Source organism: Gymnodraco acuticeps, unplaced genomic scaffold (assembly GCF_902827175.1).
Source record: "Gymnodraco acuticeps unplaced genomic scaffold, fGymAcu1.1, whole genome shotgun sequence".
Lineage (NCBI taxonomy): Eukaryota > Metazoa > Chordata > Actinopteri > Perciformes > Bathydraconidae > Gymnodraco > Gymnodraco acuticeps.
This window is the reverse complement of record NW_022990686.1, coordinates 24,372-40,700: the sequence shown is the minus strand read 5'-3', so window position 1 is coordinate 40,700 and position 16,329 is coordinate 24,372. Positions and strand designations below refer to the sequence as shown.

Genomic DNA, 16,329 nt, shown 5'->3' with positions numbered 1-16,329 from the left:
ATAACTAAAAAAATGACGGCTCGCCACTGCTCATCAAAAAACACTATTTGGGATTAAAAAATTGTGTCTTTTTTTCTCATTCATATATGATAGAGAGATCTAGGTGATGGCTTATCTGGTTTCTTGTTATTTACTTTTTTTCTCCACACCTATTCTTATTGCATGCATGTATTTGATGTGGTAAACACTCCAATAAGCCAATACAATTCACTTGTATTGTTCATGTTCTTGTTAAAGGGTCTATCTGCGCTAGGTTTTTAATAACATACATTTCTATTGTTAGATAAACAAATCATTTCCTCTTTGGTCGTCCTGACAAACAGGTTCAGTGCTAGGGTGCGGCTTTTTTTATTTATGATGAGTAGTAATGGAGTCAGTATGATTTTTAATGTCACCAACGTGCTACTTACTGATTGGTTCCAAAGTGTACCACCCTTAGACCCCGTGCCATGTTTCAGAATTGAAGAGTTGTCACATTCTAAACTTCTTGATTCTACCTTAAAAAGTAAGAATTATACAAATACTTGACATGAAAATACCCACATGATTAGAGAAAAGGACAACTTTAACAGCTTAGAGTTTACATTTCAAACACTAATGCAGTTCAAATTGAATTAAAATAACGCAAGATTAATGTAGTGTGGGAGGAGTAACGTTCTGCACCTATCAGCGGAAACAAAGATATTTTAAGTTTCGTTTCCCAGGTTGGGTTGGGCAGTTATTGCATACTAAACGAGAGACTCCTTTAATCTGCTCTTGGCTTCATATCAACAGGCTGTACGCTACGGGTAAGCTTTGGAACGATTCATATTCTTTTGTTTCATTGTTAATTTTGTAAGAATTAAATGAATGGTTATATCTTAATGTGTTAGGGTTTCTTGTTTGGTTGCTACCTTTGTCCCAGGCTCTTGAAAAACACAGTAACATTCAATTAGTTTCAAAACCAACGAATGTGTTTGTTTTGTAACGGAGCTGTATGTTCTTTCACAGGGTATGTATGTGTTTTGTACCATTTGTGTTTCAGCCTTAAATAAATTGAAATTGGAACACAGAAACCACAAACAAGAAACCACAAACTTAAAGTCATGTTACACAACCGAACATACAAGTGTGATTTAGCAGAAAAGTATCCCAGAGGGGAGCATATTTATCGGGAAAAACAACCACATTGAGCATTTCTGATGGCATTTGGCCCTGAATTTGAATATCTTATGCCATTATATCATTAGATTAGTATTATTAATGTTACTGTTTTATTTGGGCGTAATCATGTTTGGTAGCCTTCAAGACAGTTATAATCACTTTGTTTGGACAGCAAACACACAGGAAAGCTAACATCTGAGAATCTGGAACTACCTGGAAGATTTTTACTTGAACATTTAGCCAAACAATTATCAGAAAAGAAAATTGCACATAAATGTTCAGGCATAGAGTAGTTCATGATTCAAATCTTAATGTCAGCTGTACTTGTGTTTGACAACAATTGATCTTTTGTTCAGAATACAAATGTTTATGTTTAATAGATTCCATTCCTCTGGAAAACTTGAAAGCCCACTGTTGGGGTGTACATGAAGTGAAAATAGCAGGTAAGTACACAGCTAGCAGCACTCAGTTATTTGTGTTTATCTTGTTAAATTATCTAATTAGGCTGCCATTATCACTTGAATAACCCTTTCTTTTTCTATTAACATATCAAAACTCTCACAAGTAGTTATTTTGTTGATAAAACAATTATTTGTTTACTTTCCAGTTGCTATTCTTCTTAATCATGGATGATTTTGTTTGCGACAAATTAACTAAATGGGGTCTCAGTGAATGGATACAAACATTTCAAGGTAAAGTATTCCCATGCTTTTTGTTGGGCAAACATATTATACAAAGTTGATATAATCTTCCAATACTGAAATATCTAAGCATCTACTTGAAGACACATAAACTGCCTCAACATCGTTACTCAGTAATTTTCTGAGATATCCCTGACATACTCAAACAATCATAAAGATTCCACATCTTCACACAGAGAGGAAGCTATTCAAGATTAACTTCAGAGTGACTCATTTTCTGTCGCATCTTTTCAGCAGCACTTAAATCAAGACTGAAAATAACAAATAACACAATATTACCAATATGAATTCAGTTCAGACAACCTTATGAGTCTGTAATGCTCTTTAAAACACATGTTCAACAGCTGAACTCACATTTCACGCCATGCAAAATACACATCTACAGATATTTGTAATTGGTTGACATTTCTTAATTTACATTTTTTTTTCAGATCACGAAGTTGACAAGGAAAGACTTTACTGTCTGGAAGATCGAGACATTGCTGACTTGATCCCAAAAGTGGGACCACGGTCAACATTCAGAAAGAGACTCAAGTTGTTAAAGGTAATGTACATCATCTACAAAGGAGTATAATATATCTGGTTGACTTTACTATAATTTTATATAAGTTTTTCTTACTATTCTGGATTTGAGACTATTTTCTTTTCTAACTAGGAGCAACCAAACACCACAGATCCGGAAACATCTGATTCTTCTGTTGAAGTTAGTTGAAGGCAGTTTAATTCACTTTTGATATTGTCATTGTCTGTTCAACATTTGACATGGCCACCAAGAGTATTTGTTTTATTCACAATGTAAATGGGAGGAAGCTGTTTCTGCTCAGGTGATGATTACTTTAAATTGACCATGACTATCATTGAACTTGACTCAATCCTTCATGCATTGATATTTGAAGCGTCCTGAGACAAAGTCCCCTTTAACTGAAGAACTGTGAACTGTTTCATTTGTTCATAGTGCTGTTCATTCAGTTAAAGGAATGCTGAATGTGATCACTTGACAGCCATTTTTGAAGTATATATTATTTGCATAGAGTTTTGAATGGGAAATTAAATGCAAATGTAGGTGTGTGCGAATTGTAAAGATGTGTGTTCAAGCCTGTAACGCCCTGTGAGAGGACAAAGAGTCACATGTTCATGTTCATCCCCAGGTGTGTCCGTCCACCAGCAAAACAAATGATAAAGGTGAGATACAAAGTTTCTTGTATGGAGTTTTATTGATATTTCATAAACAATAATAAACCAGCTTTATCTAAAACAAATTGTTTTGATAAAAAATAATATGTTATTTACAACAAAAATAAAAAACCAGGAAAGAGGAAGTTGGATCTTCCGGGTGAGTCCAGCCAATCACCAGCCAGTAAACGACCACGTGATGATATACAAGGATCATACACAGGTAATATTATTACTTTCCAAAATATTAGAAACTAGGGTTAATACGTATCATTTGTTAAATGTTTAATCGTTCAGTTAAAGAACTTACATATATGTAGCAACACAAGTCTTATGAAGTTATAATGGCCTTAAACTGTAAGATACCTGCCATAGTATAAACATGATGAAAATGATACTCTCAGGTATTCTTGATTGCTTCATTGGGAAAACATCTTAATGGATGTACTGGTTATTGGTTCCTGCTGAATAGTTCTTTACTTTTACTCTTACAGAAGAAGAGATTCTGTCTGATGTGAAAGACACCATGAGATGTGTCCTTGGTAAACTACCTGACAAAGACGACAAGTTCATCAAGTTCCTGAAGTAAGTATGAGTGTTTTCAAGCAAGGGGAAAGAGTTTAAAGAGACCATAGTAAACAATGATACAGCACTGAGGACACTGTTGAGATTCGTAAAAGTCCAAAGATTAGTCTGACGATAGTATTATGCTTAAATAGGATGTTCGTATGCAGATGGATTTCTTCTTGATTTTGACACCATGTTTTAGTGTGTGTTACATTTATAAATGTTATCAATAACCCATATTCTAACTCTTGCACAACAGAAAGAACATCAACGATTTGGAGACAGAAAAGAGCGAGCTGGTCGGCGTCTTTGGTAAAACGGGGGCTGGAAAGAGCTCTCTGATAAATGCCGTCATTGGAGTGGAGGATCTGTTGCCCTCTGGAAGCATCAGAGCATGTACCTCAGTGATGATTAAAGTGGAGGCTAACATGAAGAACCCAAAGTACGAGGCAGACATTGAGTTCATTACAAAAGAGGTAAAATGAGCTAAATATGTTTAAACTTAGAGCTATTTCAACTTTTATGATGAAGCTGCAAATAAATATATATGCCGTCTACACAACATGCCATTTAATAAAACATATTTTTTTAGGAGTGGAAAGAGGAGTTGTGGACCTTGATTAATTTTGCTGGTGATAACGAAGATCAGGAAAACGACAAAGATGATCAAGACAGTGTTGAAACGCTGTCACTGCTGTATGGAGAAGAATGGAAAAACAAAACTCCCGAAAACCTCATGGATAAAAAATACTATAGAGAAATTCCTGAATTTCTCAGTTCCGGTAGGAAGACTTTGACAAGTGATACAGTAAGTAAGACTACAACTTCTATCATTTCATAAAACAGACTCTTGGTTGGCGTAGTCTCACGATAGACACCAAATGCAGACGTAAATTCGGTATGAAATCAGAAAATATTGATCTGTCTGGGCTCTAATAACAATAACTACAAACCATATCTTCTTTATGCATCATAGGAAATAAAATGTCTAACAGTAACTAACTTGCTTGCAAGAACCTTCTAGATAATTTAAGGCACTACCAGCTTTACATTTAAAATCATGTTAAAAATGTTAAACATAATTGTTCCCTATTGCCAACATTTTAACGTAAGGTTTGTTACTTTTTAATTTAATTCAGATGTTGTTGTTTCAGTGATAGGGTTTAAAATTGACTCTTTTTTTTAATGTTATGCTGTAATAATTCTTTAACACAATCTTTAAAGCACTTTAAAGTTAAAGTTTGTTCATGTAAAAATAAATGGCCTTGCATTGCCTCTATTATTTATTATCTATTTTAGGCTAAAAAGTTATCTTCAGCATTGGTCAAATACACACAAAGTAAGTCAAAAAAGGAAGGTGCTAAGCGGTATTGGCCACTGGTGAAGTGTGTGACTGTCAGGGTGCCGAACAATCCTCTTCTCCAGCACGTCACACTTGTGGATCTTCCTGGAAATGGGGACCGTAACAAGAGCAGAGACACGATGTGGAAAAAGGTGATTTATCCACATGCAATGCTGATTATTGTGGAAGGTTACACTGACAATGTAACCATTATTATTTGCTGTATTCCCCTCCAGGTTATTGGAAGTTGTTCTACTGTGTGGATTGTGACTGATATAAATCGAGCAGCTTCAGAAAAAGAACCCTGGGAGATCCTGAAAGAATCCTGCAGCCAATTGGGAAATGGTGGCCAGTGTTGGCAGATTCATTTTATCTGCACCAAGTCTGATCGTTGTGAAGATTCAGATGACCAGTAAGTGGTTTAAGATGCCAAAAGTACACCGTTAAATGCACCATCCACTGACACTGACGCTTGAGACGGAGATGGCCAAGAGGAGAAGCCATGGAAACATTGATTACGTTTACAGGCACATTAGTATTTTTGATCGTATTCAGGGATATAATGTTCACTTGAAACATGATAAACCAGGTCATTCTTCATCATAACAGTAGGTTTCTCAATTGTCTGCATGTGTGTCTGGATTCCTCAACATCTCCGCCATTTATTTCTGTCCTAATGTTGTTGCTTCACAAACACTTTGTGATGCTGGATTAAGCTACTCCATGTGATCACTGGTTATTGAAAGCAAGATCGAGATGAGTAGTGATATGATATCCTGGATTGTATATGCAGTTTATGTAATTCTTCAAAAACAAATCTTTTCATATACAGTAGGTCAGACGATGATGTTCATGCTCAGATACTAGAACAAAACGAGCAAGCCAAGATAGACGTGATGGCAGAATTCAACAAACTAAAAGACGTTAAGGTGAGTAATATTTCATGATAATCCAAATCTAATGTTGTGCAGACCTGCTTTTAAATGGAAACCTTTTCTTTATTTTTAGAAACATTTCAGTGAGGAGTGTTTCAAGGTGTTCACAGTGAGCTCCAAAGAGTTCTTGAGAAAGAAACGTCTGGATCCAAATGAAACAGGTGATTCAAGTCTCCATAAGTGAGCCAGGATTACAAAAATGGTTTTATCTCCTCCAATAAATATACGGAGATACTAATTGAGTATAACATGTAAATTCAAGAATGTAATGTAAGTATGTTACATTTTTTACAGAAATTCCCAAACTGCAGAATGTCCTGCAAGAACTCAATGACGATCACTCTGAGACATTCAACTATGTGTCCGGAGCTCACAGGATTCTCTCTCTGATGCAGGGAGCCAGCAGCAGAGAAGGGGTAAGATCAAGTAACAACATATTTCATTGTCTTTAATATTGAAATAACAACATTCATATAAAATAAGTAATCTAGGTACACTAAAATGTTGTGTACAAATTGTAAAGTCAAAGAAAGACTGCTTACATGTAATGTAACCTGTGGAGCCAACAAGGTATTGGATTTGCTGAGATTGTGATGCTTCAGAGAGGATGCATTGCTACAGTAATTAAAGGGTTTTGTACTTGTTGTTGTAAGGGCTTGAAAAAAAATCCCTTGTTGAATTATGGTTGAAATGCTTTAAATAATGAATGTGTTGTGTATGATTTCAGGCTCACATAAAGAACGATGTGTGCACAGGACTTGAAAAAAAGCTGAGTCTTGAACTTCTTAAAGTCAACGAAACCATGAATGCGACCCTTACGGTTTTTGAAGGATGCCTCAGTGGGGGGGTTGAACAATCAAAAGGTGAATGGGAAGAACTCTTAAAGTCGGTCATTTATCCTGTAAGTATTTAAGTTATAATTAAATCAAAACAACTCATTGCTCCTAATATGAATATGTCTCTTACAACATTCGTTTTGTTTCAGGACGTCTCTGACAAGGTATTTCAAAAGATATTGAAGTGTGTAGTTGAGAATGATGGCATCCACAAACCAAAATATGGGGAATTAATAAACGTCAATATGAAATTAGCTTCATGTTTGACCGACAGCATTGACGAGGAATTTAAGAAGACCTTCCCGTAAGAAATGACTTAATAAACACATAAAACCCCGTATTGGAACAAATGATGTTGTACAATACATTAGAATACATTATTGAAATACAAACGTGTTGATGAATTTAAGCATTTCTTTGTGTTAATATCTTTTAGAAATGAAGGAAACAGTGGACCATTCAACGGGGTCATCAATGCGTTTTCACTTGGCACAGAGAAGAAGCTGAAGAATAAGAAGTATAAAAATGCCAAACTGCAGCTGACATTTCTCAGGACAGAGGTAAAAGATCCTATTCATTAGTCCATCATCAAACATGTTTGTAAAGCCAGGGAGACTGTAGTGGAAGGGTGATCAATATAATACATTTTGATCAGTCAACATATTCATATACCTTGGTATCTGTCTTGATGATTGTCTTACTTTTAAACTTCATGTCAATAACCTGCTTAAAAAGCTGAGGGTTAGGCTAGGTTTCTTCTTCAGAAACAAGTCCTGTTTCTCGCTTGAGGCCAGGAAAAGGCTCTGTGACCTTTTTACCTGTGCTGGACTATGGTGATCTGATCTATATGAATGCACCTGCCGAATGCCTGGTCAAGTTAGATGCTGCGTATCACAGTGCACTGAGATTTGTGACAAACTGTAAAGCATTAACCCATCACTGTACCCTATATGCAAGAGCTGGTTTGCTTTCACTAACTGTACGGAGGCTCAGTCACTGGTACATTTTTATATACAAAGCCATGTTAGGGAAACTTCCATCTTATATCTGCTCCCTGATCTCACGGCGAATTGTAAGTGGCTACTGCCTGAGATCGAATGCTGTGGTTTTATTAAATGTGCCAACTGCTAGGACTGTCTTCGGGAAGATAGCTTTTAGATGTGCAGCTCCGCTAACTTGGAACAGTCTGCAAAAGGAATGGAAGCTGAGCAATTTGGTTCCACTAAATGTTTTTAAAGCACGGATAGATGCTATCCAATCGGAAACTGTTGGAACCTGTAAATGTCACTAACTATGTAAACTGTAGTCGCTGTAAATATGCTGTATGATGTCCTTTTTGTTTTTCTGTTATGTTTATATGTATTCATGTGGAACCTACTTGCAGCAGGTCACCCTTGAAAAAGAGATCAATGATCTCAATGGGATTCACCTGCATAAATAAAGGTTTGAAATGAAATGAAATATACATTGTACTGGAATAGCTCAGTATGAACTGGAGATGGCTTTGACAAATGAACTGCAGCTGTAAATCTGAGGCTGTCCCAAGTCATGACGACACACTCAAGATTACAAAAGAATATTCTGATATTGGGCAAAGTGCACCCCCAGCTTGTGAACACGTCCTATCAGTTTGAATAATGATCTGTTTTTCCACGTAAAATCAGGAAAAAATAATAAAGGAAAAGATGAGCCTTGTTTGTAAATTATTCATTTTAAAATATGTTGATATCTGCTTCACGTTCTCTCTCTAAGGAAGAAAAGATGAAAACAAAACTCAACAAAATCATCAGTGAGCGAAAGAAAACGATCTACAGCAGCCTGGAAACAACAATCGAAGAGGAAATGAAACCATGCTATGACGGTAAGACAGAAGATCATTACAGACATATAAATACACTTCTACACATTTCTATGTTTCAAAATGTTTATGTCAATATGTTTCTGTTTTATGTAGGAGCAGAAATATTTCAAGGAATAGGCTCGATGAACAAAATGAGGGAAACTATTGAAGAGCACGTACGTCGTTCAAAGGACGTCATGTTTGATCATGCTAAAGACGCCATGATGAAACAGCTGATGGACTTGATGGTTTGTCACATTTTATATTTCGTCATAAAGAAATAATACAGAAATAATTCTTCACTTAAACATGTTGGGCTGCACATATCAATGTTTATCCATGACTTTTGGTCATCATTTACATAATGGATTTGTATTCATTCAAGTGAAATTCAACTCGGAACACTGCAACACAATACACAATACATGTCCACAAATATCAGTGATAAGTGATAAATATTTCAATGCTGATTTAGTTGGATATCCCGGAGAAACTGGAGAGCACGATGCAGAAATCAATCGTGCTGTCACTCAAGACATATGGTGTCTCCCAGTCCCTCCCAGGTAAAGGAAACAAAATCACAAAAAATACTTGATTTGATCGTAATAAAAAAGTTGATACATTTCCATTAGTGTATTAAATGAATCCACTTGTTTGAAACAACATGTTTTTCTTTCAGATGTACGTGAGGAGCTTAGGAAGGTAGACAAACACTACAATGAACTGATAGGAACTACCGTAAGCCCAGATGATGATGCAACTCTTCGGTAAAACTCCATTTAAACATAATATAAAATATACAATGATTTATTTTCTGAATATACTAACAGTGCTTTTATTACAGTAGTGATTCACCTGGTCAAGCAGCTGCAGTGCGTCCATGATGTGCACAGGTAGGTTTAGTGAAAACTGTTAATAAGTATTTGTTATTAACATTCAATTTCACAACATCGCTCTTTCTCTCTGGTGGACGTTTCAGGGTTGATCCGTGGAGACTAGCAGCAGACGCCTGTTAACGTACCGAGGATGAAAGACATGAGGCCTCTGGATTGGGTCTCAGTCATTTTTTTAAAGTTCTTATCTCTGTTGACTTTGAGTGTTTTTTATTGTTAGCATAATATGGTGCCCTAATTCATGTCATTTAAAATTCCTATTAAAAAAAACCTTATGTTGTTCAGTCTATTAAGATATATCTCCAAGTCAATAGCGACCCCCACATCCACCCCCCCTGCTTTTGTGCGCATCAGCATTTTAGTTGTCTGCTAGAAGCATTCATACATTTTAATCCAGTTTTCAGCACACTTTTACTAAACACTTTAAATCTTGGCTTTTACCCTAGCTCAGGCAACAGGACTTCTTGGCAGATTTATGTCCGATTCTAGGACGACAATCAGAGGTTAGCACCTTGGTTTGTACCAATGTTTGGCAATGTAAGAAGACTTACAGATCAACTATGAAACGTTAAACCTCCAGAACTGTTTGCAGAGAAGGTAACTTTGCATTAGCTTGTAGCCTCTCTGGCTTTTATCCATCAAGGGAACATTAACTGTAAAAGTAAACTGCTGTATTCAGTGCTGAACCAGCTTTACTCTCTGGGTCACTTTGTTTTGGAGAGGAGAGACCTCTGGGCACATTTGGACCATCATGGCAAACTATGAGTTGCTATGCTGTATTCTGTTATGTTTTGAATGAGATCCCCCAGTGAAAAAGTCCTCACTATGTATCGGAGAATAGATATTGGATCTCAGCCACTGCTGTGATATCACAGAGACGTTTTGCTTTTAATATTTCAACAGTTGTTTTGTCTTTTTCATATATGTATTTTCTGTTTAGCATGGTTTGATAAGTTTAGGCTGACATTTCAATGAATTGATTACATCAACATTGATCACAGCACTACTGGAGGGTGATTTGGATGAAGACTAGGCTTCTCAAAGAATGATTTTGATCTGTTTTCTCTTATTTTAAAGTATAAAACTCTGTTAAATTAATGTTTTTTGATGTTCTCTCATTCATATATGAAATCTAGAGAGATCTAGATAATGGCTTATTATATCTGGTTCCTTGTTATTTACACTTTTTTCCCACACAAAATTCGCATTCATGTATTTGATGTGGTATACACTCCAATAAAACAATAAAATGCACTTGTATTGTTCATGTTCTTAAAGGATCTCAGCTCTTCCTGCCAAACAGGTTCAGTACTAGGGTGGGTCTTTATGGAGTCGGTATGCTTTTTCATGTCACCAACGTGCTACTTACTGATTGGTCCCAAAGTTTACCAGCATGTTTGTTTATTTCTGTTTTCTGAAGCAGCAAAGCCACCCTATAAACATACTAATATCTCTTTGAAGCACAACAGGTGACATCCTTACTCAACTCACTCCAGTGTTGAATGTTCTTTAAAATAATCAATCAATCAATGTTTATGTATATAGCCCAATATCACAAATGTTACATTTGTCTCAGTGAACTTCACAGTTTGTACAGAATATCAGTATGACAATACGACACCCTCTGTCCTTAGACCCTCTGTCCTTAGACCCTCACATCGTACAAGGAAAAACCTCCGGAGAAAACCCACAGTTTAAAGGGAACATGGGAGAAACCTCAGGGAGAGCAACAGAGGAGAGATCCCTCTCCCAGGACGGACAGACGTGCAATAGATGCCGTGTGTAAATTGAAAAGATAATACATTTGCAACATAGGTAGTCCAAATGTTTGGAAATGCATGTGTGTATAATAGGAAGGTGAATCCACGAGGATATCCATCCAGGACCTATGATCCAGGACCACAGCCACGACTCAAGATCCAGGGCTCGCAATGCAGGACACAGGACCGCAGGATCATCCATGACTCCGGATCCCGGCGTATATAGACACCAAAAAGAAAGACATGTGGGGAAGCTGGGTTAATCGGAACATGAGAGTACACAGGTATAGACAGAGAGAAGGAAGAATTAAGATGTTTCCCCCGACAAACTAAGCCTATATCAGCAAAACTAGGGGCTGAATCTAATCAGCCCTAACTATAAGCTTTATCAAAAAGGAAGGTCGTAAGCGCACTCTTAAAAACGGATAGGGTGTCTGCCGCCCGAACACAAACTGGAAGTTGATTCCACAAATGTGGAGCTTGATAAGAAAAGGCTCTGGCTCCCATTGTACTTTTACAGACTCTAGGAACAACCAACAACCCTGCATTCTTGGAACGCAATGCCCTAGTAGGACAGTAGGGTATAATGAGTTCTTTAAGGTAAGATGGCGCCTGCCCATTAAGGGCTTTGTAGGCGAGAAGAAGAATTTTAAATTATATCCGCATAACAATGAAAGTTTACAGAATGATTCCTTATAATATTGCCTAACGGGAGCATATATAATGTGAACAAAATAGGTCTGAGCACTGAGCCCTGTGGCACTCCATGGTTAACTTTGGTTTGCGTGGAAGATTCATCATTGACACGTACAAACTGAGAGCGTTCAGATAGATAGGACCTAAACCAGCCTAAAGCAGTTCCCTGTATGCCAACTAAGTGCTCTAGTCTTTGCAATAAGATATCATGGTCGATAGTATCAAATGCAGCACTGAGATCGAGCAAAACAAGAATAGAGACACGTCCCTTGTCAGAGGCTATTAGAATGTCATTTGTGACTTTAACCAGAGCTGTCTCTGTGCTATGATGTGTTCTAAAGCCAGACTGAAAATCTTCAAATAAATCATTGTTTTTTAAGTAATCACACAACTGTTTTGCGACTGCTTTCTCAAGAATCTTTGAGAGGAACGGAAGATTAGAAATAAGTCTATAGTTGGCTAAAACCTCTGGATCGAGGTTGTGCTTTTTAAGAAGCGGTTTTATCACTGCTACTTTGAATGATTGTGGAACATAGCCTGATAATAAAGACATATTCATAATATTTAATAAATAAGTGCTAATTAATGGAAAAACTTCCTTCAACAGCTTAGTTGGAATTGGGTCTAACATGCACGTTGATGGTTTAGAAGAGAGAATCATTGAATTTAATTGTTTAAGGTTTATGGCTTAAAAGCATTCTAGTTTACTATCTAGTGTAATATTAGAACTTACGTTTCCGGGAGCTGTTGATAACACTATACTGGTCAAAGGCAAGAGGTCAATAATTTAGTTTCTAAGAGTAACAATTGTATTATTAAAAAAGCACATAAAATCATTACTACTGAATGCTATGGGAATAGAAGGCTCAATCGAGCTGTGGCTCTCTGTCAGCCTGGCTACAGTGCTGAAAAGAAATCTTGCATTATTCTTATTCTCATCCATTGATTGATTGATTGAAAAGTGTATTAACAGCTTGTATATTGGGTACAGTACAGTACAGCTCAAAACATACAATTGTTAAGGGGATGCAGACCAGAGAAAGACTTTCGTCTTGTTTACATCAGGGTCCCCCATTTCCAATTCATCATGTCATTTAAGACATATAAGACATATTTGACATACAGATGGCTTATTTACAATTTACATACAGGTGGTTTTTTTACATACAGATTGCTTATTTACAATTTTCATTTTAGATTTCGTTCTAATACATCCTAACCGGACATTTAAGACATACCAAGTCTACAGATATACAGTTAGTAACAGAGTCTAAAATGTGAGTATATACATAGATGGGGGGGGGGGGGAAGCTGTCCATTGAACGACAGGTTGAGATTTGTACCATTACCGGGGCCAGTTTTGCAATGCTCTCCCCCGAAGGTGCTCTTTAAGAGAGGGTTTGAAGGTAAGTATAGTTTTACTTTCCTTTACAGTTGTGGGAAGAGCGTTCCACCTTGATGTGGCATAATTGCGAAACGTGTATTCCCCCTTTTTTGTGCCAAATCTGGGTTTCACATGATTTGTGGAGCTCCCTCTGGTGTTATGATCATGGTATTCCTTGACCTTTGGGAAGAATTTTGACATGTACATGGGTACCATAGAGGTGTAGTGGATCTTGTAGACCAGGCCCATTGCAAGTAGCTGTACTCTGTCGTCTACTCTAAGCCATCCTAGGTTGTCAAAGTGGGCAGAGGTGAGGTGGGTTCTAGATGAAAGGTCAAGCAGTAGTCTGACCAGTTTATTTTGCGATGTTTGAAGTTTTATTTTTAGCGCCTTGGAGGTGCTATGGTACCATGACGTGCAAGCATAGTCATAGTACCCTTGAATGAGTGCTCCTGCCAGAGTTTTCAGGGTGTTCTTGTTTACCAGAGAGGAGATCCGGTATAGGAATCTAGTTCTTTGATTGACTTTTTTTATAACATTGGATGCCATTTTGTCACAGGAGAGGTTTGCCTCAAGAATAGATCCTAGGTATGTAATTTCCTTCTTACGTGTGACAATAATGTCGCCCACTGCAACTGAGAAGTCGTCGGATTTGCTGAGATTATGTTTCGAACCGAAGATAATGGACTCTGTTTTACCCAGGTGTAATGACAATTTATTATCGGCGAGCCAGGTGCAGATTCTGCCGAGCTCGGAGCTGAGGGTTTTTTCAACCTGCAACCTGTTCCTGTCAGAGACCAGCAGGGCTGAGTCGTCCGCGAACAGGAACAAGTTGCAGTCACATGCTGATGACATGTCATTTACATAAATTAGGAACAGTAACGGACCTAATATGCTTCCTTGTGGAACACCACAGCTCACTGGGAGGGGGGGGGACAGAGTACCGTTTACCTCCACCATCTGTTCTCTCCCCTCCAGGTAGGATTGCATCCAGCTCACCGATAGTTTATCAAAACCAATTGCTTTTAGCTTGTCAATCAGAATGGGGTGATTGACAGTGTCGAAAGCCTTTTGTAGGTCCAGCATCACCATGCCGCAGTACTTGCCCTCGTCCACCTCTTGTTTGATGTGGTCGCTCAAATAAAGAAGGCATGTGTCAGTGGAGTGGGATGTTCTAAAGCCAGATTGAAATTCATAGATTAGTTTCTTTTCCGCGAGGTACTTTTCGACCTGTTCATATACTATTTTTTCCATGACTTTCGAGATGGAGGCAAGTATAGAAACAGGGCGGTAGTTGCCTGGGTCCAATTTGCTGCCCTTTTTGTGCAGGGGGGTTACTCTTGCAATTTTGAAGTCTTTGGGTACTTTCCCCTGTTTTATGGAGAGGTTAATTATGTGAGCTATGACTGGTGAGATGGCGGTTGCTGTGTCTCTGAGGAATTTGGAGGGGATATTGTCGTGGCCAGTGGCCTTGTTAGGTTGGAGGGCGCTCAGTTTAATGAGTACCTCTGCTGTTGTTACCCTTGCTAGACTGAAATCATCTTTGCGTACCCCTAGGTTTTTTGTAGTAGGTCATGATGTGATCTACTCCAAAAAGCCCTGAGTGGGAGGGTAATTTATTTACAAGAGTTGTGGCTATGTTTGTGAAAAAAATGTTCAAGTACTTGGCCACATCCAGTTTGTCTGTGATGAGCCTGGTATCTGTCTTTATGTTTAAGTTAGAAAATCTCGTTTTGAGTTTTTTTACTGCAGCCAAGCTGGTTATGGAGTAATTTCCAAAGTTCACGGGGTTTATTTTTGTTTTCCTCAGTTTTGACTTTGATGAAATTCTTTTTGGCAGTTTTGATCATGGAGCTTACGTCATTTCTTAGTCTGTTTCTTTCAATTTTGAGTTCAGTCACGTGGGCCTGGAGTTCACTGCTCGTGCTTTTGGAAAGCATTGACTGACTTTTATGAAACTCAGAGCATTTTTTGTCTCTGGTTTTCATGGCGGTCAGTATGCCGGAGTGCATCCACGGCTCAGCGCGATTTTTTACCCTGGTTGTTCTTAGGGGGGCCAAATCATTGAGTATTGCAGAGAATTTGTTTTTGAAACCAAGCCATGTTTCTTCAACTTGTGTACCACTGAGCTCATCTGCTCTCCAGTTCTAGGTTAAAGGCCTCGCTAGAGTAGTTTTTGAGGTCTCTAGATATGACTGTTTTGTGACAGCCGGCCCTTTGTTTTAGCTTTTTGCGGACCTATCATATAATGATCACTTAACCCGCATGCTATAACCCCTTTACTGGAGATCCTGGACCTGTCAGAGGTCAGAATGAGATCAATGGTAGTTTGTGTTGTTTCACATACCCGGGTGGGTTGGGTGATTAGCTGGCTGAAGCCGTGCAGATCACAAATCCTACTGAAGGACTTGAAGACGGACGTGTCTTTACGTTGCATATCCGTGTTCCAGTCTCCAATAATAATTGTCTCTACATCCCCCACATCAGCCAAACACCCATCTAATGTATCATAAAAGTCACTCTGTTCCGGTGGTCTATAGATTGTCCCGACTATTACAGATTTAGCATTGTCAAAAAGAATTTCAACCCACACAGATTCAATATTTTCATGATGCAGGTCAGTACGGTTTTTGAAATTGGTGTCTTTATGTATGTACATGCAGACACCACCTCCATTCCCGTTCCTGTCCCTTCTCACTACAAAATAATCTTCAATTTCAATCTCTGAATCTGTAATGGAATTGTCCAATTTGGTCTCAGAAAAGCATAATATGCTTGCCTTACCGTTCATGAATAGCTGCCTGAGTTCAGCCAGTTTGTGTCTCAGGCTGTTAGTGTTCAGATGAAAAATATGTAGTCCATTTTTGTTGCTTAAATGCACAATGTCGTCTGCTTGCAGATATTTGTCTTTGTCCGTTACAGCAACCGGCTTGTCGTGGTGGTGGTGGGGGGAGGGAGGCTCCGTTGTAGCTTTAGCCGTTGATATGCTAGCAGGGTGGCTAACAACATGGCTAACAACATGGCGGATATTTGTTCCCTCGGATCTCGGTTCTCTTCCT

The 16,329-nt window shown here is 38.1% G+C and overlaps 1 protein-coding gene across 2 annotated transcripts; it reads left to right on the top strand.

The window, feature by feature from the left end:
• Nucleotides 1-715: 715 nt before the first annotated feature.
• LOC117555404 (nuclear GTPase SLIP-GC-like) lies at nucleotides 716-10,681 on the top strand. 2 transcript variants are annotated; one of them, XM_034230310.1, is made up of 24 exons: nucleotides 716-788; nucleotides 1,524-1,586; nucleotides 1,751-1,835; nucleotides 2,276-2,388; nucleotides 2,500-2,547; nucleotides 2,993-3,026; nucleotides 3,154-3,240; nucleotides 3,512-3,602; nucleotides 3,844-4,060; nucleotides 4,177-4,392; nucleotides 4,884-5,078; nucleotides 5,163-5,338; nucleotides 5,762-5,855; nucleotides 5,935-6,022; nucleotides 6,156-6,277; nucleotides 6,589-6,762; nucleotides 6,847-7,001; nucleotides 7,134-7,257; nucleotides 8,450-8,558; nucleotides 8,652-8,785; nucleotides 9,013-9,100; nucleotides 9,217-9,304; nucleotides 9,385-9,430; nucleotides 9,517-10,681. In XM_034230310.1, the coding sequence occupies exons 3-23, from the start codon at nucleotides 1,769-1,771 to the stop codon at nucleotides 9,419-9,421; spliced, it is 2,457 nt and encodes an 818-aa protein (XP_034086201.1). In that variant the 5' UTR covers nucleotides 716-788; nucleotides 1,524-1,586; nucleotides 1,751-1,768; the 3' UTR covers nucleotides 9,422-9,430; nucleotides 9,517-10,681. The 2 variants fall into 2 exon arrangements, with proteins under 2 accessions (XP_034086201.1, XP_034086200.1); XM_034230309.1 differs by having other exon boundaries at nucleotides 9,382-9,430.
• The last annotated feature ends 5,648 nt before the right edge of the window (nucleotides 10,682-16,329 follow it).

Bases quoted from the DNA above. Each gene is read 5' to 3' on its own strand.
- LOC117555404 (XM_034230309.1), top strand. From the start codon at position 1,769: ATGGATGATTTTGTTTGCGACAAATTAACTAAATGGGGTCTCAGTGAA. The intron at 2,548-2,992 runs GTTAGTTGAAGG...GTTCATCCCCAG, and splicing joins CATCTGATTCTTCTGTTGAA to GTGTGTCCGTCCACCAGCAA. The intron at 3,603-3,843 runs GTAAGTATGAGT...CTTGCACAACAG, and splicing joins AAGTTCATCAAGTTCCTGAA to AAAGAACATCAACGATTTGG.